At 43.9% G+C, this 27,846-nt stretch overlaps 2 protein-coding genes across 3 annotated transcripts in view; both read left to right on the top strand.

Moving 5' to 3' along the window:
• The window catches only part of STAM2 (signal transducing adaptor molecule 2), a 46,086-nt gene extending 27,319 nt beyond the window's left edge, over positions 1-18,767 (top strand). The window contains exons 8-14 of one of the 2 annotated variants that reach the window (XM_041739640.1): positions 2,106-2,200; positions 5,055-5,137; positions 5,285-5,372; positions 6,717-6,771; positions 10,537-10,690; positions 13,152-13,321; positions 15,533-18,767. In XM_041739640.1, the coding sequence (XP_041595574.1) occupies positions 2,106-2,200; positions 5,055-5,137; positions 5,285-5,372; positions 6,717-6,771; positions 10,537-10,690; positions 13,152-13,321; positions 15,533-15,761 (874 nt within the window). In that variant the 3' untranslated portion in view covers positions 15,762-18,767. The remainder of the gene's footprint in view (positions 1-2,105; positions 2,201-5,054; positions 5,138-5,284; positions 5,373-6,716; positions 6,772-10,536; positions 10,691-13,151; positions 13,322-15,532) is intronic. The other variant, XM_041739639.1, reaches the window with a different exon arrangement.
• Positions 18,768-23,860: 5,093 nt separating this feature from the next.
• The window catches only part of CACNB4 (calcium voltage-gated channel auxiliary subunit beta 4), a 221,826-nt gene continuing 217,840 nt past the window's right edge, over positions 23,861-27,846 (top strand). The window contains exons 1-2 of the mRNA XM_041739995.1: positions 23,861-23,958; positions 24,176-24,259. Coding sequence (XP_041595929.1) covers positions 23,950-23,958; positions 24,176-24,259 — 93 coding nt within the window. The 5' untranslated portion in view covers positions 23,861-23,949. The remainder of the gene's footprint in view (positions 23,959-24,175; positions 24,260-27,846) is intronic.

Here is a 27,846-nt window from a genome sequence, read left to right as displayed (position 1 = left end):
ATATAATTATACACAGAGATACCACGTTCATGGTAAAGAAAACTTTAATGTTGTAAAGATTTCATTTTCCCCATATTAATGCATAAATTCAGTGTACTTCTAATTAAAATCCCAACAGGACTTTTTTTCAGAGAACTTGAAAGCATTTTAATTTTAACATTAATATGGAAATATGCAGGTATGCAAGAGAGGGTACTTTTACCTGCCAAGTATCAAGGCATATTAACAAGCTGTAGTAAATAAATATATGGACTGTTCAACAGAATGGAATCTAGATCCATCTGCTCATGAACAGATAGCAGCCTGCTGCTTGAAAGATAGGATATCGTAAATCAGTAGAAAAAATGATGTATTATTCAATAAATTTTTGCTGAAATGACTGCCTCTTTATACAGTACTAATAAAATTTTGATTCAGGTTCACATATATATGGTTTCATTCGAGATGAATTAAAGACTTAAACATGGGGTGGGACACCTGGGTGGCTCAGTTGCTTAAGCCTCCACCTCTTGGTTTCTGCTTAGCTAGTGATCTCAGGATCATGAGATCAAGCCCCATGTTGAGCTCCACACTCAGCTCGGAGTCCACTTGAGATTCCACCTCTCCCTTTGCCCCTCCCTCTGCTCACACACACATGCTTTCTCTCTCTCCTCCAAATAAATAAATCTTAAAAAAAAAAAAAGACGTTAACATGGGGGAAAGATAAGAAAGAAAACCTAAAACTATTAAATGTATTGGAAAACAGATTTGGGAGTTCAAGGATAGAGAAAGATTTCTTTTAAGGAAACTATAAACCATAAAAGATTGCTAAATTTGATTACATGGAACAAAAAACACTATGCAGTAAAAGAAACCGTAAACATATGTTAAAAGACAAGTGACAGTTTGAGAGAAGGTATTTGCATAATTCAGACAAACAGTTGCTGTCCAGGATATATAAAGAACTCCTACAGATCCATGAAAAGAGATAAATAGTCCAATGGAAAAAGAAAAATGAACAGAAAACATGAATAAGCAGTTAACAGAAGAGGCCGTCTGAATGGCCAGCAAAACCTGTGGATGCTCGGGAAGCACAGATGAACAGAGCCCTGAGATAGGATTTCTCTCCTGTCTGACATCAAGTGCTGCGTGGACAGTTAACACGTCTGAGGGAAAATGACCTTTTCACGTGCTGCTGAGGACAGGAGGATGGTGCATCGTCACGACCTCTTAAGAGACTACTTGGCAATAGTTGATAAAATGGAAAATATTTGTATCCTGAGGCCCAGCAAGTCCATGTCTGTGAATAAGCCTAAAGAATTGTTGCTTGTCTACCCTAGAATTGAGAATGACCATTACCCCAATCTATGTAAGGTAAAAGACTGGAAATATTTAAGTGTTCATCCATCTGGGGATGGATAAATCACATATGCTGTATTTGGATAATGGGATCCTTTAAAAGGGATAAACAAGATATGAAAGTATTAACATATAAAATGTAAAAGTCTATAATGATTACTGTATCTGTAGACTTTGCTATAGGTATATGTAAACAAATAAAAACTATACTTGCAGGAAGGGTTCGTACCAACTGTATGTGGTGGTTTGGTAGGTTTGGATGTAGGATTCAAACTTGGGTTTTGGTAAAGGGGACTTCATCGTTGCCTGTAATTTTCTTTTTTAAGCCCAGCATCAAGGGGCACCTGAGTGGCTCAATCAGTTAAGCGTTTACCTTCAGCTCGGGGCTTGATCCCAAGGTCCTGGGATTGAGCCCCATGTCGTGCTCTCTGCTCAGCAAGGAGTCTGCTTCTCCCTCTCCCTCTGCCTGCCACTCCCCATGTTTGTGCTCTCTCTCCCTCTCTTTCTCTCTCTCTGTCAAATAAATAAGTAAAAGTCAGATATGACTGCTTGTTAATTGGTTCTACATTTAAATATGGGAATGTGGATGTTGACTTTATTTATGCTTTTCTGTATCTTTCATTAAGTTTAAGAACTGCTTTTAAGTACAGTTGGATATGAACTATTATTTTCAGAGTAGGCTAAATTTAATTTTTATTTTAATTCCTCTTCCCGTTAATGTACTAAAATGTAGAGGAACAAATGACATTTTTGTACTGTATTTTCAGTGATGCCAATTGGTGGAAAGGAGAAAATCACAGAGGAATAGGACTCTTCCCATCTAATTTTGTAACAACTAATTTAAACATAGAGTCTGAGGCAGGTAAGTTAAATTTTAGAGAAGATTAAATCTATTAAAGTTTTTTACAGGGACGCCTGGGGGACTCAGCGGTTGAATATCTGCCTTTGGCTCAGGGCATAACCCCGGGGTCCCGGGATCGAGTCCGACATCGGGCTCCTGTCCGGAGGGAGAGCAGGGTCAGGAGCAGGGCTTCTCCCCCTGCCTGTGTCTCTGCCTCTCTCTCTGTGTCTCTCATAAATAAATAAAATCTTTTTTAAAAAAATGTTTTTTACACTTGAATTTTATTCAGTTTTGTTTTTGATGTTGTTTTTATTTATTTTTTATTTTTTATTATTTTTTAAAGATTTTATTTATTCATTCATAGAGACAAAGAGAGAGAGAGGCAGAGACACAGGCAGAGACACAGGCAGAGGGAGAAGCAGGCCCCATGCAGGGAGCCCGACGTGGGACTCTATCCCAGGTCTCCAGGATCACGCCCTGGGCTGCAGGCGGCGCTAAACTGCTCTGCCACCGGGGCTGCCCTTGATGTTGTTTTTAAAGTAATTTCTACGCCCAAAATGGGTCTCAGACTCATGACCCTGAGATCACGAGTCATGTGTTCTACCGACTGAGCCGGTCAGGTGCCCTGGTTCAGTTTTGAATATAAAGTAGATTGGCATTTAACTCTGTTTTAAATTATTTGTAGACAGTATAGTTTAACTTCTTACCAAATTAAGGGGTTAACTTATTCCAGGTCAATTCCAATAATTTTTTTATCATTTTATTTTAAATTCTTTGAGAATTAATGTACATAATTCACATAAGGCATAAAACAATCTTTTGTTGGTCTGTAATGACCAGGCAGATATTTAATTATGATTTAATTTGTGTCTGTTCAGTATAAAGAATATTGGTTTTATTCATCACTGAACCACAGTATCAAAGGGAGTAGGTGGCAGGTGGGGGCTGGTGACAAGTGCCAAGTGTGATTACAAGGGTTAGGAGTACTCCCAAATTTTAGATTTTTCCTCACCTTGATCTGATCCTGGGGAACTTGAAGCAATAATAAAGCAGTCTAATTAAGACAGTGGTTTCCTATTTCACATCTGCTGTCAACCATGCAGAGGAAGCTTCCATTTGTTATGCAGGCAGAAAGGTGGGGGTTGCTGAGTGTAAAGAACAGCTAATAGTATTACGATGCTCAAGATCAGAAATAATGTAGCTTGGTGGTGTTTGAGTACTCTTTTATCAGGTATTGTACAACATCCTTAGCTTGTACTATTTCATTTGATCCTCACAACTCTGTGAGATAGGTACTTTTGTTATCCCATTTTACAGATAAGGAAACTGAGGCTGAGGGTTTATGTGGCTAGTAGGTGATAGAGCCATGATTCTATACTTTTTTATTTTTATTTTTTATTTTTATTATTTATTTATGATAGTCACAGAGAGAGAGAGAGGCAGAGACATAGGCAGAGGGAGAAGCAGGCTCCATGCGCCAGGAGCCTGATGTGGGATTCGATCCTGGGTCTCCAGGATCGCGCCCTGGACCAAAGGCAAGCGCCGAACCACTGCGCCACCCAGGGATTCTAAAGTCAGCCAGTCTGCTCCTAGGTGTATTTATACTGACTCACATGCAGGTGCTAGTCTGTATTATCAGTTTTAGAGAATAAACTTAAATTATGAAAGCTCTGTGCATTGTGTGTAATGCCGTCATTGTATGAGTGGGGTGATGGCATTCAGTTAAAGTAAACTCGAGAGATGTAAAGACTTATTTAAAGACAGAGTACTTTGCCAGTAGTTACATTTTTTATTCTTTTAGCCTGACTCTCTAAGTAGTTGTGAAAATTGGAGATGCTGTTTTTAATATCTCTGTAAGACCATGCTCAGGGGATCCTATGTAGAAATTTCACCCTGGCACAGGCTGGAGAGATTGAGCTGTGGTTTTAAAAAGTAGACAATATTCTGGCTTCTCAGTATATCCTCATGTTATGTTGAGCTTTGCTCCTTAGTACCTATTTGAAAGCCAGGTATTTAAATTAAGTGGCTAACTGTTGGGACGTAAAAATCCTTTGGTTAAATAGAGATTTTTCTTCTTGAGGGGTGTACATTTTATTGGAAACATTACTCTTTAGATGTGATACAGTGTCTTCATTCAAGGCTCTAACATGGCCTACAAGGCAAACAGATTTTTGGATTAGAAGCAAGGTAGATTTTTATTGTAATTTTATTTTTATCAAAATTTACTTGATTAAAGTATAGTACATTATAGCAACACTCCAGTGAAGATTTAAATAGCTCTCTGGATATGTATAGGAATTGTCTTTCAACCTTCTCTTTATGAAAGAGAAGCTTGTTTGTTTTCTGTTGCTTTAAGTCTATTATCAAAATTAGGTTGAGATTGAGTAATTTTTTTTGTCCTTGTGAAGATGATATTGATTGTTTTTTGGTTTATATAGGAAATACATTTTTATAGCAGGGCCAGTGTAGAAGGAGCTCGTATATTAACTCTGAAAGTGGCTGGTTGGATTACATGCTACTCTTGTGTATCCATCCAAGTGGTAACACTAAGTTTTTCAGAAAATGCCTTTAATAGCAGTTCCCATAATACTGCTTGCTTGTTCCACAGATGGTAAGTTCCATCAGGGCAGAGATTGTGGTCTGCTCTGTTGACTGACGTATTTCCAATGCCTAGAACAACGCCTGGCACACAGTAAGGGCTAATAAATGTTTGTGGTGTGAGTGAACGAACCTAGTAATAACATGTTGATTATGGAATGTGATGACTAAAGAGTTTCCTTTGTCTTCTTACGGATAATCACAGGCTACTTACATATCAGTGATTAAAATACCAAAGTAAATGCTGAGGAACTTAAAGCTTACTTTGTTTCCATAGCAGCTGTGGACAAGTTAGATGTAACTGAGGAGGAGGAGGAGGAAATTAAGAAATCAGAGCCTGAGCCTGTGTATATAGATGAGGTAGGTAGAGTCTTTCTCTTGTTTAATAGTTAAACTGTCAACACTTTTAAGATCCATTATCCTTGAGAGTGCTTCTTGCAAAGAGTAATTTTTATGTTCATTGAAATGAAAGCTCTTGAGTTTCTAAGTGTCCGTTTATTTTTTTAGGATAAGATGGATAGAGCCCTGCAGGTACTCCAGAGTATAGATCCAACAGATGCGAAACCAGACTCCCAAGATCTCTTGGATTTAGAAGGTATTTAATGCCATTGAGTATTTAGCTACCGGTGGTGTCCCGGATGTCTTCTTCCTTGCGTTTTGCTTCTAGAAATTGGAGATCTCTGCTGGGAAGTAGACGAGTATAATAAAGTAGTAAATGTCTACCTTGGAAGGTGTTGTTATCAACCTGCCTGTTTTGGTTAAGAAGGAAGTCTGTATTTTTCTGTAAGCTCACTGGTGATACTGGCTGAAGAGATTTGCAGTCCAAAAGGGGTAGGATCAAGAGTAAGAGCGTATTAAATTAATTGAGTCAAAGTTAGAAATTCTTCCTTCTAAGTCCGTTGTATCTGATTTTTTTTAATTTTTATTTTTAATTTTTTTTTTATTTATTTGTGATAGTCACAGAGAGAGAGAGAGAGAGAGAGAGGCAGAGACATAGGCAGAGGGAGAAGCAGGCTCCATGCACTGGGAACCCGATGTGGGATTCGATCCTGGGTCTCCAGGATCGCGCCCTGGGCCAAAGGCAGGCGCCAAACCGCTGCGCCACCCAGGGATCCCTGTATCTGATTTTAAAGGGCAAAATTATACATGATCTGTGTTAACTTTGAAATGTTGTCCTTTGATGCATGCTGATAGGTCTTTTTAATCCCCAAGAAATTGGAAACGATTACAAAAATGTTTTTATGCCTTTTTAAAAATCCTTTGAGAGAAAAATCTTTGATAAATGGGTAAATATTCTTAAATCTTTTTATAGAAGAAACTCTGGTTATGAATATTAGGATACTACACTATTTTATCAGTGCTTACATTTGGAAATACACAAAATACTTAATTTTAAAGTGACTTAAATACTTGAAAAATGTTCATATGAGAGACACCTAACTCTGGGAAACAAACAAGGGGTAGTGGAAGAGGAGGTGGGTGGGGGGATGGGGTGACTGGGTGACAGGCACCGAGGGGGGCACCTAATGGGGGATGGCCACTGGGTGTGATACTAGATGTTGGCAAATCGAACTCCAATAAAAAAATATACAAAAAAGTTCATATATAATCTACATAATGATATATTTTATACACTGTGACTCAAGTTCATTTAGATAATAGTTTTCTAGATTTTTTAGATAACTCCATATTTCAGAGTTATAAACTTAGGACTTCAGAGAACATGGTGGAATTTCTCTTTTGATTTTGCCTTTGGTCACAGATGATAATATTCGTGCTGAATAGCATTAAAATTAGGTCTTTTATAGTCCTTTCTCTAGCATAAACATCATTTTCTTTGTATTATGCATGGTATTGTATATTGCTGTTCTTAAAAATTGTTGAAATTGATTTAAACTGGTTTAAGTTTCAAGATTCAAAAGTATTTTTATATTTACAGATATCTGCCAACAAATGGGTCCAATGATAGATGAAAAGCTTGAAGAGATTGATAGGTGAGATTCTTTGTGCAGAGAATAACAAGTATAGTTTTCTTTCTTTTATTTGACAGAGACAGAGGGAGAGCACATGAGCTGGAGGGACAGGCTCTGAGCACAGAGCCTGATGTGGGGCTTGATCTCATGGCTTCAGGATCATGATCTGAGCCCAAACCAAGAGTCGGATGCTTAACCAACTGAGCCACTCAAGCCCCCAACTATCGTTTTCTTATCATTACTTGTTTTTTTGGCAAAACTAAACTAAGGAGTTTTGTGGAACTGTTCAATCTGTTGAAATTGTCTCTCAATTTCCAAAAGTCTTACAAACAAGTAGCAAGCTGGTACTTTTTATTTTGGTAGCAGTTTTTTTTTTTTTCCCCAAAGCATTATAATATACATAGAATCATGGACTCTTGCTCTTATGGGGCCAGTCTTCATTTGCTTACTTGGGCTAGAATTGAGGGGTAAGGAGGAATGAGGAATACAACTGAACAGAACACAGAATGAGAACTGGGGTCTTGTTATGTGATGAGAAGTAGTATTTGTAAAACTTTCAAATGAAATTTCCCTTATATTTGTGAGGCTAAATCGAATACACATACCTCTCCTCATTTTTCTTCCTTGTGTTTCTGTATTTCTCTTGTCCTTTTAATCTCCTTATCTAACATAGTCTTACTCTTCCTTAGAAATAGCAGCACTAAAGGATAGACGCAACATTGTGAGCTTTTCATTTGTTTTTGCCTCTTCTGGTTCTTCAGAGCTTTGTGTTTGAAGTCAGAGGGAGAAGTGAAGGGAAGATGAGGATAAGGCTTTAGGGTTCCAACATCATCCCTTTCTAGATTCCATTTATTGAACTATAAAACCGCACAAGAAGAATAGGAACTGCTTTACTTCTTATCTGCCTTTACCAGAGAAGGGTAGCAGCAAGATATTTTTCTAGTCACTAAAGATTATAATCTTCTTCCATGTGATTTTTTTTTTTATAAATTCCTTATATTTTATTCTTATTTTGGAGAAAGCATTAAATATCTACATTATGCCTCTACAGCTTTGGTTTCACTGCAAGGGTGTTAATGGCCAGTGACTAATCAAACTGGAAACAATTAGAAAGAAACATCATAATTATCTTAGGTGTGGGTAGGAGGACAATTATAAACCTTTCTGGATCTTAAAAGTAGCCCATATCCTTCAGCCCATCAATTTCAGGCCCAGACTAGATATATAAGGTATGCGCAAAGATCTACCTCTTAGAGTATTCTTCACAGTATGATTTATAACAACAAAATTGGATTTATAACAAAATGGGTAGAAGTAACTAAAATGTCTCTCAGTGAGAGATTGATTTTTAAAATAAAATTACACATCCATACATTCTACAATAAAAAGCATGGTCATTGATAAATATCTATTGACATGGAAAGATGCCATATTGTGTAATAAAAAAGTAGAGGCTATGGCAGTATAATCTTATTTTTGTTGATAAAAAGAGTATCTTCAGAGGAAAAGGTTTAGCACAGCTAAAAACCAGAATGAACATTTCTCATAGTTAATTTTTTGAGTCACAGCTCACCTGTTAGCCAGTTCTCTCTTCAATTTCAGTTTCTGAATAGGCCAGCTGGCATTTTCTGTTCCATGGCCACTGACTACAGATGTAGCTCTTGTTCTGGAAAATGCTTGCTGTTCTTCAACAAATTTTTATTGACTCTTTATCCTTGTCGAGCATTCAGAAATTAATGAAATACCATTTTTTCCCTTGAATGGATCATCATCAATTTGTTTTTCCTAATATGGGCAACATTATTATTAGAAAAGGAAATTTTAAATTTATTTTCTATTCGTCATTGTTTGGAATGACCATTTGTAGCATTTATCACACCAAGAAATTATATTGGAAAAACATGTAAATTGACCAAAAAAAGTTTAGATAGGTTTATTGAACAGAGATCCATGGTCTGAACTTAACATCCAGGTTATTCCTTTTTTTTTTTTTTTTTTTTAAGAGAGAGGGTGAGTTAGGGAGGGGCCAAGGGAGAGGGAGAGAGAGAATCTTAAGCAGGCTCCATGCCAGCGTGAGCCTGTCGCAAGGCTGGATCTCACCATCCTGAGATCATGACCTGAGCCAAAAATCCAGAGTTAGACACTTAACCGACTGAGCCATCCAGGTGCCCCTGTTCCAGATTATTCTAATCTTCTTGCTACTGCTCTCCAAAAATCATTTTCTGTCACCTTGATCAGATTTGCCTTTTCATTCTTCTCACTCCTTTTGCCTCTCTTAATTCACACTGTCCCACTGACCTGACCTAGTCGTGCTTTTTTTGCTTGGGCCTATCTATCCTTCCTCAGGTGCCAGTTTAAGTCCCAGCTTGTCCATAAAGTCTTTTCAGTCTACCACCACCCAAATTAGTCTCCTTTTCTAAACTCTTCTTTTCTCACCTATTTCACATAATTTTGGATTCAGTTTTATGCCACTTCATATCATTTGCTGTTTTCCTTGTGCTTAGATTTGTCTCCCTATTAGATTGCAATCTCTTTGAAGGAGAGTGCTACCCCTTCTCCATTTTCTTTGTGCTAGTATAGTGTTTGGGCACAATTCAGTAAAATTTTTTAATTGTTTTGGGGTTATGTCTTAAATCCTTGAAGGTAATTTCTGTGTTCCCATGGTGTTTCAACATTATACTGGGTTATGTGGACCAAATACCTATGGTTAATTCTTAGTCACACATTGGTTATCATGGATACTAATTTCTGAAGCTTTCTGTGTGGTTTACAAATGATACTCTGAAAACAGAGTTTGACCTGCTTTATAGAGTCGTAAGTGCAAGAGAGGAAATAGCAGCTTATTGTTTCAGACATAACATTGTAATAGAGGAGAGGTAACAAGTCTTGATAGGACTCAGTCCAGGTCGTTTATTTGGTAGTCCTGTGTCTGGTCATCTGCCTCTGCTGCTGCTTGTCTTTTAAGCCTCTCCATATGTGTATAAAAAGAGCTACATTTAATAAACAGGCTGTGGGTACAACATGAGGTGGCTATTTAACTCATATATGAACTTGTCAGTTGTCATGAGAGTTCTTTATTACTCTCCAGGGGAACACACAAACTTGTATCAAGTTAGAAGGGTTTGCTCTGGAGTTCCTTGGGCAAATTTGAAAATGCTCTTATTTGGATTTGTTATTTACAAAACAAATACCTGATTTCACTCACCTTCTCAAAAGAAACCAACAAACAAGACAGTAGGGATTAGTTTATTATACACACTGTTTTTATTTGCATTTTCAAGGATAATTACTAGATTTTTCCCATTTGCTTCTTTAATGTATATAAGCAAATGAAAATGTGTGATTTTGTTTGTGTTCTTATTTCAGTCCTGTTGTGTTTCGAAACAGGCTTTGGATCTTGCCTGAGTACTTTCTTCCACTTAGATTTTAATTAAGGCTTGGGCTCTTCCAAAATTGAGAAATTATTTTGCTTTTGTAATTGAGTTTTCAACGGAAACCTATAACATGTGGAACAGAATTGTCCTAGTACCAAAATTATGAATTGATTGCATTTTTATGAGATATGGAAGGGACTTTCCCTAATGTTATGAAGTTCTATCAGCCTAGTTATTACGAGAATTAAAGAATTCCTCCTCTCATTTTCCCATGGTGAATATTCTTTCATTGTGTATAAAGAACCTTTTAAAATATGAATGGAAAATGTGCTAAATTTAAAAAGTAATTTATGTTCCTAAATACATGCTTAAAAGCATTGAAGAATATTAAAGTGCTTTTCTTTTATATCAGGAAGCATTCAGAATTGTCTGAATTGAATGTAAAAGTCTTAGAAGCCCTGGAACTATATAACAGGTTGGTGAATGAAGCACCAGTATATCCAGTCTATACAAAGCTCCATCCTCCGGCACATTACCCACCATCATCAGCTGGGGTTCCAATGCAGGTGAGTCTGTTTTTGAAAACATTAAAAAAAAAAAAAAAGAAAAAAAGAAAACATTTTTCAAAATTAGAAAAAAGTTTTTAAATTAAAAAAAAAAAGTTTTAAAGCTTAGTATTAAAATTTCTGTGGTCCATGAGTAAAGTCATAAAATTCATCTTTGATAGTCCAAGAAGTATGGGCTAACTAATAAGCATTCACCAGGACAAATTAGATACTGATAGTTTATAAATAATTTTACTTCATTTTTAACATGAACAAAGAGACCATCAAATATACGGTGGGAGTTCTGGCTCGTCATTTGCTTTTGTAAATATAAAAAAGTTCAAGTCCTTTTAGGACAGAGCCTGACATATCAGAAGTCCTCTAAATGAGGTACTGATGCTGTTTCTGTTGCTCAACAAGCATGATTTAACATTTAAAATTTCTGTCAAGATTTCTTTGACTCGGGATCCCTGGGTGGCACAGCGGTTTGGCGCCTGCCTTTGGCCCAGGGCGCGATCCTGGAGACCCGGGATCGAATCCCACATCAGGCTCCCGGTGCATGGAGCCTGCTTCTCCCTCCACCTGTGTCTCTGCCCCCCCCCCTCTCTCTCTGTGACTATCATAAATAAATTTTAAAAAATTAAAAAAAAAAAAAAAAAAGATTTCTTTGACTCCATGATGAGCAAGAGGCTTACTAGTTAATGAATGTCTTTTGTCCTCAGATCATGCTTTATATTTTTTCTTTGATGCATAACTTAAATTGTTAAACATTCATGCACAACAAGGATACGATGCAGGCCCGTCGGTGCCGGGTCCATAAGCCATTCATGAAGAGCCTCTTTTCCCGGAGCTTTACACCTAGTCTGTGCTTCCTGCTGAAGTGAATACTTATGTTTATCACCATCCAGTATTCTGAAGCCTTTTCAACCAGTTAGCAGCTGAATCCAGAATGAATTTGGATGAACAAAATTCATGTTAATTTATGAGAACTGCTATGTAAAGGAGTGTGTGTGAAGGAGACACCAAGGAGAAAAGATAGAATGTGGGTGTATAATCTAGATAACTTGACACGACATAATTGTTAAGTAAAAAGAAGAGTTTCTATGGTAACTGTCACATCAGACAAGATGCATTTATCAAATATGCCATGTCTCGAACTTTTGAAAGTGGTGAAAAGAATCCTTACATTCAAGGGTAAAAAGGATTTCTGGGTGCAGAAGACAGAGTTTATTCAGTATTGCTTCTGTTTTCAATGAATGTTTGCTCCTACTGTGAAAGGGGAACAAAATAGAAGTGTCTCCACCATTATCTGAAAGAAATATGTTATATGTGCTTCTTTGTGTGTTTCTAAAGGGTTATTTGTCATTCCTTTGTAAGGTTTTTGTGTTTTGTGTTGTGTATTTTCAGACTGTGTTCTGCTAAGCACAACTCAGGTTTTAAAAAAGTTAGCTTTCTGTCTGACTCTTCACATAGCTTCTGTATACTATTCATGCATAACTGCATTTAAAATATTCATCCTATTCTAATTAGAAAAAAAAATTCTGTGCTAAAAAAGTTGGGAGTAACACACCATGAATTGGATCTGCAAAGGCCACTCAGGAGCCCTGCATTGTAGAAGTGGTCCCTTCCCAGGCTCAGCCGGTTGGCAGTGGGTTGGTACGTGTAGGCCAAGGAGTCGATGTGATGGCAGTTGCATTAAAGTCGATTTGGCACTTCCAGCATGCTAAATCTTCATGTCCATGTTCTTTGCTTTACAAATAGTTTTGTTTAAAACTAGCGTGATGATAGTTACTGTATGATAGATTTTAAGTATGTGCATTGTGTTGAGGGCTGTATTTGGTAGGCAAACGGTAGATCTTGTCCTTAAAGGAGACGCTACTTTGAACATTAGGTAAGGCACATAAAATACCAAAGAAACTGAGACCATTTTGCTATTTCCTGAGGATACATTCCTTTTACCTAAAAATCTTCTTTACTTTTGTCCTATTTGTTGTAAAGGCAGAAGATAAAGGAGATGTTGCCAGAGAGGGTCTGCAGCCTGCCCTGATTCTTCCAAGTGTCATTCTTAGGAAGGAGTTGAATAAGTCATCCTGGGATAGGGGTTAAGAAGGTCGTCATTGAGATGGTGACTTGAAGTGGTGATGGGCCGCCCTTCGCGACGGCGGGTAGTTTCCTGTGGCTCTGCGGCCAGGCACGGTACTGAGTAATAGGCAACCTGGATGGGTTCCAGCCTGCTGCTTAAAAATATGCCACCTCCTTTCCTTTCAGCCTCTTGCAAAATAAAAGAACAATCAAGTAAGTCATAAATTTCCATAGATTTGGCACTGTGATTTGGCAGTTCTCCCCTTTTTGTACTAGGGTAGATAGATTGGTAGAACCAGAGAACTATACCGTTTTATTTCATTTAAGTCTTTTAAAGTATTAGCTATGTTGTTAAATAGATGTTTGGGAAATCAGTCAGTTTTTTCTCTTTGGTTAATAGACATACCCAGTTCCGTCACATGGTGGAAACTATATGGGTCAAGGCATTCACCAAGTCACTGTTGCCCAAAGTTACAGCCTCGGACCAGATCAGATTGGTCCACTGAGATCTCTGCCTCCAAATGTCAACTCTTCCGTGACAACAGCACCTGCACAGACGCCGTATTTAAGGTAAGTTTCTGGGAGCAGTGTTAATTTTGTCATCATATACATTAAATTTTCACAGACTTTCATAATGAGAAAAATTGACCTTTTTAAAAAAATAATAGTAATTTTATAGTAGTACTAATAGTTGAGATGAAGTTATAGTTATCTTTTTATTTTGTTTTGTTTTTAAAGATTTTATGTATTTATTTATGAGAGACACAGAGAGAGAGAGAGAGACAGAGACAGTTTTGTTTTTGAGGTGAAGTTATAGTTATCTTTTTATTTTGTTTTGTTTTTAAAGATTTTATGTATTTATTTATGAGACACACACACACACACACAGAGACAGACAGAGACACAGGCAGAGAGAGAAGCAGGCTCCATGCAGGGAGCCTGATGTGGGACTCAATCCCGGGTCTCCAGGATCACGCCCTGGACTGAAGGTGGCACTAAACGGCTGAGCCACCCGGGGCTGCCCAGAACTTTCTTTTTTTTTTTTTTTTTTTAATATTTTATTTATTTATTCATGAGAGATACAGAGAGAGAGAGAGAGAGGCAAAGATGCAGGCAGAGGGAATGCCCAGAACTTTCCATTCTTAATGCCATGCAGTCAGATTGGTGCTATTCTTAGCTTTACTAAAATGGTTGCCTAGACGTGGATTATAGTCTGGGTCCCTGGGACAAACTAATGTTAACTGTCCCTTACAGGGACCAAGTCCCTGATGTACCCAGCACCCACTGTGCTGTAAGCCTAGCAGAGTGGTCCCAGGAATATCTGTCTGCATGCATCCTGAACATCAGAAAACTTTACTTTGACTCCCTAGTGTGTTTGAGCTGTGGAATTTGTGTTTTTTGTTTTTTGAGAGAGAGAGAAAGAGAGCACAGGGGAAAGGAAGAGGGAAAGAGAATCTCAAACACACACCATGCTGAGCTCAGAGCCCGACATGGGGCTCCATCTCACAACTGTGAGATCATGACCTGAGTAAGACAGGAGTTGGATACTTTTTTTTTTTTAATTTATTTTTTTTATTTATTTATGATAGTCACAGAGAGAGAGAGAGAGAGGCAGAGACACAGGCAGAGGGAGAAGCAGGCTCCATGCACCGGGAGCCCGATGTGGGACTCGATCCCGGGTCTCCAGGATCGCGCCCTGGGCCAAAGGCAGGCGCCAAACCGCTGCGCCACCCAGGGATCCCAGGAGTTGGATACTTAACCAACTGAGCACCCAGGCGCCCCGTGGCCTAATTTTTTATACTAACACTTCTCTGAAAATCAGGTTTATATATTGCTTTCTATTAACTGTGCTTAACCATACAAAATATTCATTCAATATAGTCATGGTAGATGATCTTTAATCAAATTTTATGAGAATAAATTATAGATATTATCTGAAAATTAAACCTGTTCACATTGGTGTTTAGTAAAAAAAATTTTGTTATTCTGTGTTGACGCTAGAAATAACGGGGAAAACTGGAGCAGGGTAGACATTAATACTCATGTTGTAAGCAGTGTTTTTGGTATAAATTTGAAATTATGTATCTTTTAAAAAAATGTGTGTACATTAATTATAGGAACATGCAGGAATTGTGCAATTTGGTGTGATTTTCAACTTGTGTTTTTGTTTTGGTGTAGCGTTAATGAGTAAACTATAGGTCAGGGCTTCTGTGAGGGTAGATTCAGGGTCCTGTGTGGATTACATTGTTGTACCTGCCTTTGTCATTTTTACGTAGAGATTCGGGTTAAGTTATGAGGGGCAGCTTTGAAAGTGCCCTATGAAAAGGAAAGTATAGGGCATGTGAAGAAAAGAGGTGGTCTCCTCCGTGCCAGACCGAGAGCTGGGGGAAGGGAGGGTACCATCTGGAGGTGCACTTGAGCTGCTGGGCTTGTGCTCAGTGTAGCTGGCCAGGGACACCACCTTGAGAAACCCAGTCTGCATCTCCTCAAAATTTAAATATTTGCAATAAGAGATTTTGTAGGAAACAAAATTATATAGGCCGAAACATATAATCTTATGTTTTGTTTCTTTTTTGAGTACTTTCTTCTTGCCAAATACAAAAATTATGTTGACAGTGTTGGACAGTTGGAGTAATTAAATTATAAACAGAACAGCAGAGTTACATAAACTTGAAAGATAGAAAAGGCATTTTTATTGTTTCATGAGGATTGATCTCTGAACATGACTTAGATAATGCAAGATTTATAAATACGGTTTTCTTTTTAAAATTTTGTTTGTAGCACTGGACAAGACACTGTTTCCAACCCTGCTTACATGAACCAGAACTCTAACCTTCCATCAACTACTGGTGCAGCCGCTTACACGCAGCAGATGGGGATGTCTGTGGATATGTCATCTTATCAGAACGCTACTTCCAATTTGCCGCAACTGGCCGGCTTTCCAGTGGCGGTTCCAGCTCATTCAGTTGCACAGCCTCAGGCAAATTACCATCAGCAGCCTCTTCTTTAGAACAAACCCAAGCATTTTCTTGCAAGCCTTCAAATGTGTATTACTTGACCTTTGTGATTCTAATCTGAAAATATTAAAAGAAAAAAATTTTTTTTCTCAACTCAAAAGAATGGTGACTAAATAAAGCACAAAAACTTCTCTAACTCTGCTAGGCCATTAAAGGATTTTTTTCAATCCAATTTGTTTGAATTCCAACTTTTTTTTTTTTTAAGATTTTATTTATTTATTCATGAGAGAGACCGAGAGAGAGAGGCAGAGACACAGGCAGAGGAAGAACCAAGCTCCATGCACGGAGCCCGACGCGGGACTTGATCCCGGGTCTCCAGGATCACGCCCTTGGCTGAAAGCAGTGCTAAACCGCTGAGCCACCCGGGCTGCCCGAATTCCCACTTTTGATCAGAGGCAGCTTCAGGTAGCTTCCAGTTAGTTTGTCTTATTTTCAAATCTTTCTACACAAATCTGGACACCCAGTAAGTAGCCTTATGACACTTAAGGAACATGGGAAAGGACTATGGAAATTATACTTTTAAAGAAACCATCGTTTATCCCTAAAACCTGATCATTGGGAGAGCAACAAAACCTTTGAATATTTTTTGTCTGCATATTTTTTTCAGTGTTCCCCAGAAACCGTTATTTCAAAAGATGAACTTCCTTTTGGGTGAGCATTTAGCTTGCCAATGTATTTCCCTTTGGCTCCTTAAGTTGCATTTGTGCTTGCAGTAATGTCAGTTTTGCTCCCTGTTATGTTGAGTAGTAATTAGCATATAATTGTCTATAGAAGCAAGAGCAATTTGGAAGGAACAAAAATGTTTTCTGTTATTAACAGTGAAGACCTTATAAATTCAGATGTGTGGTAAGCATTTAGCTTGTCCCTGTCAAGGCAACTGTGAGTCGAGGAATGCCCCGCAACACATTTCCATTCCCTGGAGACCAGCATTTTTCTTACAAGACTCCCTTGTATTTAGAATTGCCATAATGACCTCCTAAAGTGACTTTGGCCATTCTCTAAGGAAGATAAGACCCGCTTGTTTTCCTTCCTGAAATGTGGTGTGCAGAGATGCTGCATTTTCTCTTTACGGATTACTTGTGAATTTGAGCCATGAGACATTCCTAGGAATTTGAGGTGATAAATCCTAAGTATGAATAATAAGTGTGTTTTTATAGAAGTGTGTTTCATTAAAGAGGTGATTCAAGTACCATCGCTATTGCCAGGCTATTGAAAAATTTGGCCATTCCTCTCAGAGAGGATTGTAAGCCTGTGGGACACCAGCAGGCAGTGGATTGATAGGGAAGCTCTCAAGACGGTTTTTCTGAAGCCTACATTTTATAAATTAGTTTACAGTGCTGATAGACTCCACATACTATAGGAATCAGTAAACCAGTAGGGTTATAATTTCCTCCTGAAAATCCATACACTACTGTATCATCTACCAACTTTTTAGATAACACAAAATAGGAGGTGGTGAAAACATATGCTTAGAGATAGACGGTACTTAGATGGGGAAAAACAAAGGACATAAGCGAAGTTACTTGCTTGGGAGCAAGATACCTAAATGGTTTTTCAAAGAAAGCCCTTAATCTTTCTGCTAAGAATCCATTTGAAGGAAGTGCTCTGAAAATTTTTGTCATTTATCTATTTGCAGAAATTTAATTACAAGTATGTTCTTTTTTTTTTTTCAAAGAAACTGTGTCCTAAATAAAATAGTCTATATATTACTTGGTCTACATTTAAAGGAAGAAACAAGCAGTATTTGAAAGCCCAGTTTCTGTCATTGTCTTATTTCAGATATAAGTAACTTTTAAGAGAAGGTTTTAACCTTGAATGTCTCATGTTCTTTTTTTTCATCCAGTATTTTCCTTCCATGTGAATTCACTTCTATACTTTTTTAAAAATTCTCAAATGGTACCTTATTTTTTTGGAAATGAATCTTCTATTCTTTAAAGAAAAAACATAAAAAGCATTTATAAAGCTGCTCTTGATAATCGTTAATGTTTGCATATATATCGAAAATCTTACATTTTTTTCCTCCCACACAGTATTTAATAAGGTTATTTTAATGTTTCTGTAAATATTTCATGTATAATTGTGATCTGAATTGTAAGAGCTTGATTCTGCATAAGTCTTTGAACTCATCTAAATACTGCACACCCACTCAATTGGGATCAGCCAGTTAAGTTCACCAAATGTAGTTTTGGAATAATATAACATGTGACATGTATATAAATAGTGTATATTGGCATTTATCTGTGAAATTTTATACATCCAGAAGTGTCTTCTCCCTCTTAAATTAAAAACAATTTTATTTTGGCCACACTGTAATGAGTTTTGTGTTGCAGGTTGTCAATAGTATAAAAATGTTATTACATCTGTGTACTAGGATGATATTTTTGGTTTAATAGGAAATAACAGGGTTATTTTTCTTTCTTTTCCATGTTCTTATGGGTTGTATTTATTTTAAGACCTCTTTATAATTAAACGTTTTCTTCCAAAGGAATTGTCTAATATCAGATTTCTACATTGGGTTCACACTTGCTGTTTTATAAAAAAAAAATAACTGCTATTTCATAAGTAATCTTGGTACATTGGAAAGAATTTCCCCTGGGTATTAAAATATATGGAGTGGGATATGTTCATACAGTTTAGAAAATGTACAGTCTACCAACATTGTCTCATAATTTGGTAATTACAGAATTACCTGAACATTAAATAATTATACTGTTTATCAAGTAGGATTTGAAATTATTTGCATATACAATTTCATCTGATGCCATTTCAAGTAGTTGATAATTGAGCATATAACAAATTTCACTGTACATTTTAAAGATTATAAAGTTTCACCTAAATTTTTAAGTAATTTATTTTGAATGTTAAATATATTATGGCGGTATTTTCAAAAGTTTCTCTTAGTAAAAGTCGTGTCTAGTCTCTTCTAGGGAAGGAGTCCTTGAATTGTTATGATGAGAAAGCTCAAGTCATCTTTATAAGTAATAAATTATAAAATAGCACCAATCTGTCATGCTCTGTTACTGTAAGAAGACATTTTTCTTATTTTACATCAGTTTTAGTCAATAAATAGAGACTCAATTCTAGGGATTTAATTTTTTGTTAGTAAGTACAATTTAGTTTCTTTTGGAGATTAAAGATGTAGATTTATTTTTTAAAGTTTTTCCCAGAATTATTCTAATTTGCCCAAGCTAAATTTGACTTAGGGTTTTCTAAAAACCTTACTGTGTCAAAAAGAGAGATTATGTTACTTCTTACAAAGTGTAGTGGGAGGAATCGTGCCCCTCCCGAAATTCATACTTGCCTAGAGTGTCAGGATGTGACTTTATTTGGAAAAAGAGTTTGCAGGTGTCATTAGTTAAGGATCTTGAGGCGAGATCATCCTGGATTTAAGGTGTCCTTAATAGGATGAGAAGACAGACACACAGTGAGCGAGGCACGTGAGGACGCAGGTGGGGCTCCGGGAGACGCTGCCCCAAGTCCGGTGGCCTGGGCCATCAGAAGCTGGAAGAAGCATGGAAGGGATTGTCCTCCAGAGCCGGCAGAGGGAGCACGGCCCTGCTGGCCCCTCGAGGTCAGATTTCCAGCCTCTAATCCTGAGACAGAAGACATTTATGTTGTCTCAACCCCTGGATTTGTTACAGCAGCCCCGGAAACATAAACCGGGATAAAAAGTGTCCAGGAAAATCTGAAAAACAACCATTTTAAACTTTTATAAGATTTGTCAAGTTTGTCACAAGAGTTCAGAGACAAATGTCTGTAGTTCAGTAGTAGCAATCTGAACTATCTTTTCTATTTTTTTAAAGATGTTATTTATTTATTTATTCATGAGAGACACAGGCAGAGGGAGAAGCAGGCTCCATGCAGGGAGCCTGAAGCGGGACTTGATCCCGGGTCTCCAGGATCACGCCCTGAGCTAAAGGCAGACGCTCAACCACTGAGCACCCCCGGGTACCCTATTAGGGCATCAAGATCTTTTCTTGAAAAAAAAAAAAAAAGATCTTTTCTTGAATACTCATATTGTATGAAAAAGTACATCAGTTAAAGTGCCCTCTCCGTATATATATGTTTAGAATACACCTCATTCTATACAACTGCGATCATTGGCTCAAATTCTTTTTTGACTTAAGACCCCTTAGTGTCCAAGTCTGTACATTTACTCTCCCCTCCTCTTAACAGCTATAGGTCGATAGAGTCAGTTTTTAAAGCAAGTGGTAGAGCGGGGAAATCCTTTTTTAATTTCTTAATCCTCAAAAATTCGGGGCGAGTCAACACAGCATTAAATCAGTTTCGGGTGTACGATATAGTGACTCGACAGTTCTATTTTTTTTAAATTTACTTATTTGGTACCGAGGGAGCGCGGGGAGGGGGAGGCAGGCTCCCCGTGGAGCGGGCCCATTGGGCCATACCCGGACCCAGCCACTGGGCCACCAGGGTCCCTGCCTCGGTCCCTGCCGATGAGGATGCCGGCACCGGAGGTCTCACTGGAGCCGAGTCTCTTGGTGTCTTCTGCCCATGTGTTAATCGGATTGTTTTCGCGCGTGTGGAGTTGTACTGGTTCACTGCGCCCCTTGGATGCTGACCTTCAGCAGGGCGTCTGTTGACATCCTCCCGGTCAGGAGCTTGTCGGCCAGGTGTGTGACTGTTTCCTTCGCTGCACAGAGCTTCTTACTTTGACAAAGTCCCAAGAGTTCATTTTTGCTTTTGGTTCCCTGGCCCCGGGACACAAATCCGGGAAAATGTGCTTCCGGCCAGTGTCAGGACCGACCGCCCAGGCTCCCGTCTAGGATCCTTACGGCCTCGGGGCTCGCCTTTGGGTCCTTGGAGGGCATCAGCTCTAGCCAGAGAATCCACGTGCCGGACCCGTCACCCACTCAAAGCGTGCACTTCTCGGGGCGCCCAGGGGGCCCAGCGGGTGAGCGTCCACCTCCGGCCCAGGCCGCGACCCGGGGCCCCGGGATCCAGTCCCGCGTCGGGCTCCCTGCGTGGAGCCTGCTGCTCCCTCTGCCTGGGTCTCGGCCTCTCTCTGGGTCTCTCATGAATAGATAAATAAAAATCTTTAAAAAAAAAAATAAAGCGTACACTTCAGAGATTTGTAGCATATTCACAGATATGTGCAACCACCACTATGATCAATTTTAAAACATTTTCTTCACCTCAAAAAAGGAGCCTTGTGTGGTTTTTCCTTTTCTTTAACTTGAAATCCCCCCCCCCAAATTTCTATTTAAATTCTAGTTAACATATAATGTAATTTTGGTTTCAGGAGTAGAATATAGGGCACCTGGGGGGCTCAGTGGTTGAGCACCTGCCTTCAGCTCAGGGCGTGCCCCCGGGGTCCTGGGTTCGAGTCCCGCACTGGGCTCCCTGCATGGGGCCTGCTTCTCTGCCTGGGTCTCGGCCTCTGTCTGGGTCTCTTGTGAGTAGGATGAGAATTCAGTGACCCCTCACTCACGAAGCCCACCCGGCGCTCATCACGGGTCCCCTCCTTGGTCCCCATCGCCCAGGTCGTTGCCCCTGCCCGGCCCCCGTGGACCACAGTGTGAAGAGGCCTGTACCCCTAGTTGCCACAGTCACCCCCAGTGTCTGGAGCCCTAGGCCACCCCTACTCTGCTTTCCGTCCCTAAATCCATCCGTATCCCTGACACCGCATAGGCCTGGAACCACAGTCTATGACCTTTCATGACCGCTCTAGTGCCTGGCCAGGCGTTTCCCAGGCTCACTGGGTCGCGACACACAGACCCCCTCCTCCCCCTCTCCTCCTCCCTCTTCCTCCTCCCCCTCCCCCCTACAGCAGAGCTGCCCGGTGCTTCCAGGCCTAGTGGCCCTGCACCTGCGGCGCCACCTGCGGACTCTGTGCTGCACTTTCCTGGGGAGCCTGTGCCAGCCAGAGTGGCAGGGGTTGGGCGGGGGCCCGCACTGGGAGCCGAGGACAGGTGTCCCCTGGATGGAGGGCTGCCTCGAGGTTCGGAGGTGAGGCCCGGTGACCCCCATGCCAAGCCTCTTCTCCGGCGCTCACCATTTGGATATGTTTTTTTTAAAAGAGAAATATTTATTCAGATTTTTTGCCCATTTTCTTTTTTTTTTTTTTAAGATTTAATTTATTTATTCATGAAACACAAAGACAGAGGCCCAGGCAGAGGGGGAAGCAGGCTCCATGCAGGTTCCATGTGGGACTCGATCCCGGGACCCCGGGGTCACCGCCTGGGCTGCAGGCAGACGCTCAACTGCTAGGCCACCCAGGCTGCCCTCTTTGCCCATTTTCAATTAATGATTTATTTAGAGGTGGCCACAGGTGGGGGGGGGGGGAGGGGCAGGTAAGAAGGGGTGGGTGGGGGGGAGGGGAGGGAAGGGGCAGGGGGGACAGGGGGGGATCCTCAGCAGACTCCCAGCTGTGCCTGCCCATCCTCGCAGGACTCGATCCGTGATCCCGGCCTGAGCCGAAACCCGGAGTCAGATGCTTACCTGACCAAGTCACCTGGGTGCCCTTCTTTGTCCACTTTTAAAATCTTTTAAAATTGAGTTTTTTTTTTAAATTACTGAGTTGCGAGGTTCCCTTATACATACATCAGAGTCCTCTACCCTTAGGGGCTTGGCCCACATTGTCTCCCATTCTGGGCGGGCCTTCACGGTGGCCATGGCGCCCTTCAGGTACAAAAGTCTTTAATTTTGGTGAAGTCCAAAATTTGCATATACACGTGTGCACGTGCGTGTGCGCACAGGTGCCTGCAGCCGCTTGCGCGGAGCCCCAGGCCAGGGCCTGGTCCGTAGACTGTTGCAGAGGTGAAGGTCCCGGGCAGCGGAGGGCGGGTGGGCAGGCAGTGTCCGCGGGTGGAAGTGGGCGCCGCGACCCTCAGGGGCACCGACCGCAGGCGCGGCCCTTGGTCAGCAACAGCCCCAGAAGCGGAGGTGGCGGCTCCTGCAGCAGCTGGCGGGGCTCCGGGGCACTGGCCATCGGGGGCCGGGGGGGCTCCCGGGCAGTGGCTGGAGGGGGCGGGGGGGCTCCGGGGCAGTTGCGGGGGGGGGGCGGGCTCCCGGGCACTGGCCATGGGTGGGGGGGTCTCCCGGGCCCTGGCCGTGGGGGGGGGGGCTCTATCCCGAGAACGGTCAGGGGCTCCCCTTGCGCTCCGCGCCCTCGCTCGCACCCCGCGCGGATCTCGCAGGAACGTGCAGGGGAGCCCGGGGGCGCGGCGCAGCGCGGCCTCCAGCAGGTCGGCCCGACCTTGACTCCAGAGGACGCGCCGGCGGGGTGGGGGGGGTCGCCGCGGGAGGACGGACGCGCAGAGGCTCCGCGGCCACCGAGGCCCTGCTGTCGCCCCGGGAGGTCGAGGCCCCCGCCCGCCCCGGGCCCACGGTTCCTTTCAAAGCCCGCGGGCTGCTGTAGCCGTCCCGCCCCTGGGCAGCGCGGAGGTGGGGGGGCGGCCCGCAAGCCCCTCCGGGTCCCCGCAGCAAGCGCCCTGCCCCTAAGCTGTCGCGCTCTCCGCACCCGGGGGGGAGACACCTGCCGCCACGGACGCCACCGACGGCCCCCCGCGCTCGCCCACGCCCCAGGTGCCGCCCCCCCAGGTGCCGTCCCCCCAGGTACCGCCCCTCGTACTGCCTCCCCGCCGCCCTTTCAGGTACCGTCCCCCCAGGTACCGCCCCCGCCCTCCTCCGCGTGCTCCTTCCCCTCCCCTCCCCTCCCCTCCCCTCCCCTCCCTCCTCCTCCCCGGCCCCTCCTCCCCGGCCCCTCCTCCCCGGCCCCTCCTCCCCGGCCCCTCCTCCCCGGCCCCTCCCCCTCCCCGGCCCATCCTCCCTCCCCTGGCTCCTCCCCGGCCCCTCCCCGGCTCCATCCCTGGCTCCTCCCCGGCTCCTCGCTGGCCCCTCCCGGCCCCTCCCCCTCCTCCTCCTCCGCTCCTCCCCCCTTCCCTGGTCCCTCCTCGGTCCCTCCCCCATCCCTCTGGTCCCTCCCCGGCCCCTCCCCACTCCCCCGGCTCCTCCCCGGTCCCTCCCCGGTCAGTCCCCCATCCCTCTGGTCCCTCCCCTCCCCTGACCCCTCCCCCTCCCGGCTCCTCCCCTCCCCGGCTCCTCCCCTCCCCCTCCCCCCTCCTCCTCACCTCGCCGGCTTTCGCGCTCCGGCTCTGGAGCCCGCAGCCTTCCCCAGCCGATGCCGGGGACTCGGACCCCGCACCCCGAGACTCTCTGTTAATGGATGTGGTGGGTGCTCGCGGGCCGCTCCTCCCGGGCATCCGCGCAGCCGTCGGGGGCGGGGGGGCGCCGGGGGGGTCCGGGGGGGCCGCACGCGGGCCCGGCGGAGGAGGCTGGGGCGCGGGCTCCGGGGTCCGGGGAGGCGGGTCGGGGGCGCTCCGTCCCGGGGCGCGGGCTCCACGCCTGGGCGCTCAGCCGCTTCTCTGGCCCCGCGTGTCGAGTCCAGGTGGCCCGAGGCACCACGACCCGGAGGAGCAGGCTGAAGAGATCCGATGGCAGCACCACCTCGACCAGCTTCATCCTGAGACAGGTAGGGGGGCGCGGGGGGCGCGGGGAGGGGGCGGACTCGGGGCGGCGGAGCGGGGCGGGGAGGGGGGCGGCGGGCGGGGTCCCGGCGGTGCCCCGGGGCGCCCCGTCCCGCCCCCGCGCCCCCCGCAGACCCCGCGCCGCGGTATTCGCGGTCCCCCCGTCCGCCTGGGCGCTGGGAGCGGGCTTGGGGCCGGGAGGCTGAATTGGGGCCGAGTGTGCAGCTGCGCTTCCCCGGCGCGGGGCGACGGCTCAGGCGGTGCCGACCTGCCTCCCTGTAACCGAGGCTCCTGTGAGCTCTGGCCGAGTGAAAGCACTTGGAGCGGAAAGTCGGGGTCACCTGGAACCCGGGGGGGGGCGCTGGGGTCTGCGGCTGTCCTCGGCGGGCACGGCTGTCAAGGTTCCTAACCGTGACCCGGGGCGGCCGTCGAGGTCCCTAATCGTGACCCGGGGCGGCCCGGCCATGGAGGTCCCTAACCATGATCCGGGGGCGGCCCCACCGTGGAGGTCCCTAACCGTGACCTGCGGCGGCCTGGCCGTGGAGGTCCCTAACCATGACCCGGGGCGGCCGTCGAGGTCCCTAATCGTGGCCCGGGGCGGCCCGGCCGTTGAGGTCCCTCACCGTGACCCGGGGCGGCCTGGTCGTCCAGGTCTCTCACCGCGCCCCGGGTGGCCCCGACCCCCTGCCACTCGTGTGCGCAGACAGCACCTGCACAGGGCTGTGGGGTCTGCACAGGGCGAGTCGCCGGGTCTGTCCCTGAGGCCGGCGCGGAGGTGCGAGCCCGGGGTGGCTTAGGGACGCCTGGACCCCGGGCCTGCTGCCGCGCTTGAGCCCCTTGCAGTGCTCCCTACGGGGGGGGCTCAGAGCGCCGCATAGTGGGTTCTTAACCAACGATGGCAGCTGCGGTGCGTTTCCTGAGTGTTTACGATCAATTTAAACACATTATCCTCGACAGATGGGCTTTAGATTCAGAATTGGACTCCGACGTGTCCTAGAGGGTTCATGAAACACATTTAGATAATATTTATTATGCGGAGATTCATTTTCTGCTAACAGATTACTACTGCTGTTGAATTCAGTGAGCATCAAGCATTTGCTTTATTAAAATAAATATATTTTGGAACCCGATTTCATCCTGAAAGTGCATTCCATCCCCTCTGCAATGCTTGCTTAGATCATTTGCGTATTTGATGAAGCAAAGGCATCCTTCCTCTTTAAATAGCCTTTGACTTCTGTGACCGAGATCCTGATGTTTATTTCTCAGATGCCTATTGTTGGCAGTTTATTGTTGCAAACTCTTAGAAATACTAATTATACAGCAGTGTATTCCGGGAACGGTTTGACTAAAACTTTTGAGTTCCTCTACACATCACCAACCACAAACAAAACAATCAATATTTTCTAATATCCTCCTCAATTTACTCCAATAAATGATTGAGATAATGCATGTATAAGTTCTTGATAAGTGTCTTGCTGTGTATTGCCTTAAAAATGTCAAAAGTAAAAAAAATGTCGAAAGTATTGCATGCTAATAATTTTGGGAGTACTTTAAGCAACACAGATTTGTAGGACACATATTTCACTAGTTTTTCTGAAACTGGAGTTTGTTGGTTCAATGAAATGGTCTAATTTAAATTTAGGAGTTAGTTGTAATTGTATTATATACACAGTCTTCCTTTTTTTTTCTGTGCAAACACTACACATGTTTTTTGTGAGCACCACTCGCAGTTCAGTAAGTATCCTACCCCTGATCTTGTTTAAATGGCATAATATAGACTGCTGCCATGACTACAATAAGAGTAACTAGGGGATTTCTGTTTCTTTGACAAGAGATGAAAAGTCATTGCAAATGGAATTTAAGTGTTTTTTGAAATGAAATTGAAGAGTTTTCACTCGAGTGCCAAAAACCAGTTTCTTAAAGAAAAAAAAAGCACGACAGCTGCTTACGTTATTAGAGCCTCATTATTTGTAGAATGACCAGTGATTTATTGTTGGTGAATTCTTGATACACTGGAGTGATGGAATTTCTTGGAGCTATTTCACAGTCTGCGTGATGCCTTCACACAGGAAGAAGGTACTGGGAATGCCAGCAAAAAAAAGCGCTGCTCATTTCTGGTGTCACATTATTTGCAAAATTAGGGAGGGCAAGAGTTCTCCCCCCTCCCCCCACACAAATGATGTATGAAGGCAGGTGGATAAGATGGGGCTGGTGGTGAAGAACAGGGGCCAGTTGGCAAGCTCCCCTTATAAAACGTGTTGTTCTTTGAACCGGTCAGAAGTTGAAGTGTGTGTGTGTGTGTGTGTGTGTGTGTGCGCGCGCGCACATGCATGTGCACACATAAGTTGCCCCAAAACCGAGCAGGCTGAGAAGGAGAGCGAGCCTGGGCTCTGAGCGCTGCTCGGAGCCCTTCAGGCATCATTGACCTTGTTTCAGGGCTGCCGGACCGCTGGCCTCCCAGCCCGGCGCGCGGTGGGGGGGGGGGGGGGTGACTCCAGGGAACAGCTAAGGGGTGTCCCTGCGGAAGGTGAGAGGGTGCAGTGTGTTGGCACCGGAGGAGAGCTGGGGTGAGCCGGCAGCGTCTCCAGGGCGCGCTGAGGCTCTTGGGGAGCATGACGGATTGTCCCCCTCCCTGAGGATGGAATCACCTTTTCCAGCAAGGCTTCCGTGGGGGTTGCTGCCACCGGAATGGCTTTCCAAATGAGGCTGGAGAATTTTCTCCTGGGAGATCACTTCTGACAGGCTAGTGTAAGTGCCTTGTTTACTCATGTTCTAGAATTGTAGGGAACAATTAAACATTTGCTGTGTGTCCAGCGCTCTGCTAGATGCGATGAGGGGAATGCGGAGGCAAGGGAAACCGAGTCCGTGGGCCCAGCGGGTCTCGACTCCTGGAGACATAGGTGTGTGCACGCGATGCAGGGAGGTGCAGCGAGGACGCGGCCGGGGGCCCTAGGATTGCAGCGCTCCAGGCGTTGCTGTGCTCAGAGTCTGCGTGGTGGAGTGCTCCGGTTCCTCCCAGGTTCCCCCCACTGGGGTCAGCGAGGGAATCTGGTCGGTTCCGGTTCGCCTGGTGACCCTCCTGCCAAGGCTGCCCCTACGAGGGCGGCGGGTCTTACCAGGCCCTGCTAGCTTCCAGTCTCATCTTGAACCATCATCCTTCAGCTTTGGACATAGATCTTGAGTCACCCCCTTTCCTTCTGCCAGAGGCTCCTCGCAGCTGCTCAGCTCTCTGTGTGGAGGGCTCTTGCTCCCCCCTCTGCCCAGTTCACTTTTTTTTTTTTTTTAAGATTCATTTATTGATTGATTGATTCATGAGAGACACACAGGGAGAGAGGCAGAGACACAGGCAGAGGGAGAAGGGGGCTCCCTGCGGGGAGCCCAGGGGACCCCGATGTGGGACCCCAGGGTCCCCCGGGGTCACGCCCTGAGCCAAAAGAAGCTCAACCGCTGAGCTCCCCAGGCGCCCCACTGCCTAACATTTAGTCTTCCTTGAGACCTAAGTTGAGACTTCACTTAAGTTTTTTTTTTTTTTTTTGGAAGATCTTTTTATTTTTAAGTCATCTCTACATTCAGGGTAGGGCTCAAACTCACC

Source organism: Vulpes lagopus, chromosome 24 (assembly GCF_018345385.1).
Source record: "Vulpes lagopus strain Blue_001 chromosome 24, ASM1834538v1, whole genome shotgun sequence".
Lineage (NCBI taxonomy): Eukaryota > Metazoa > Chordata > Mammalia > Carnivora > Canidae > Vulpes > Vulpes lagopus.
This window is presented reverse-complemented; position numbering and strand designations above follow the sequence as displayed.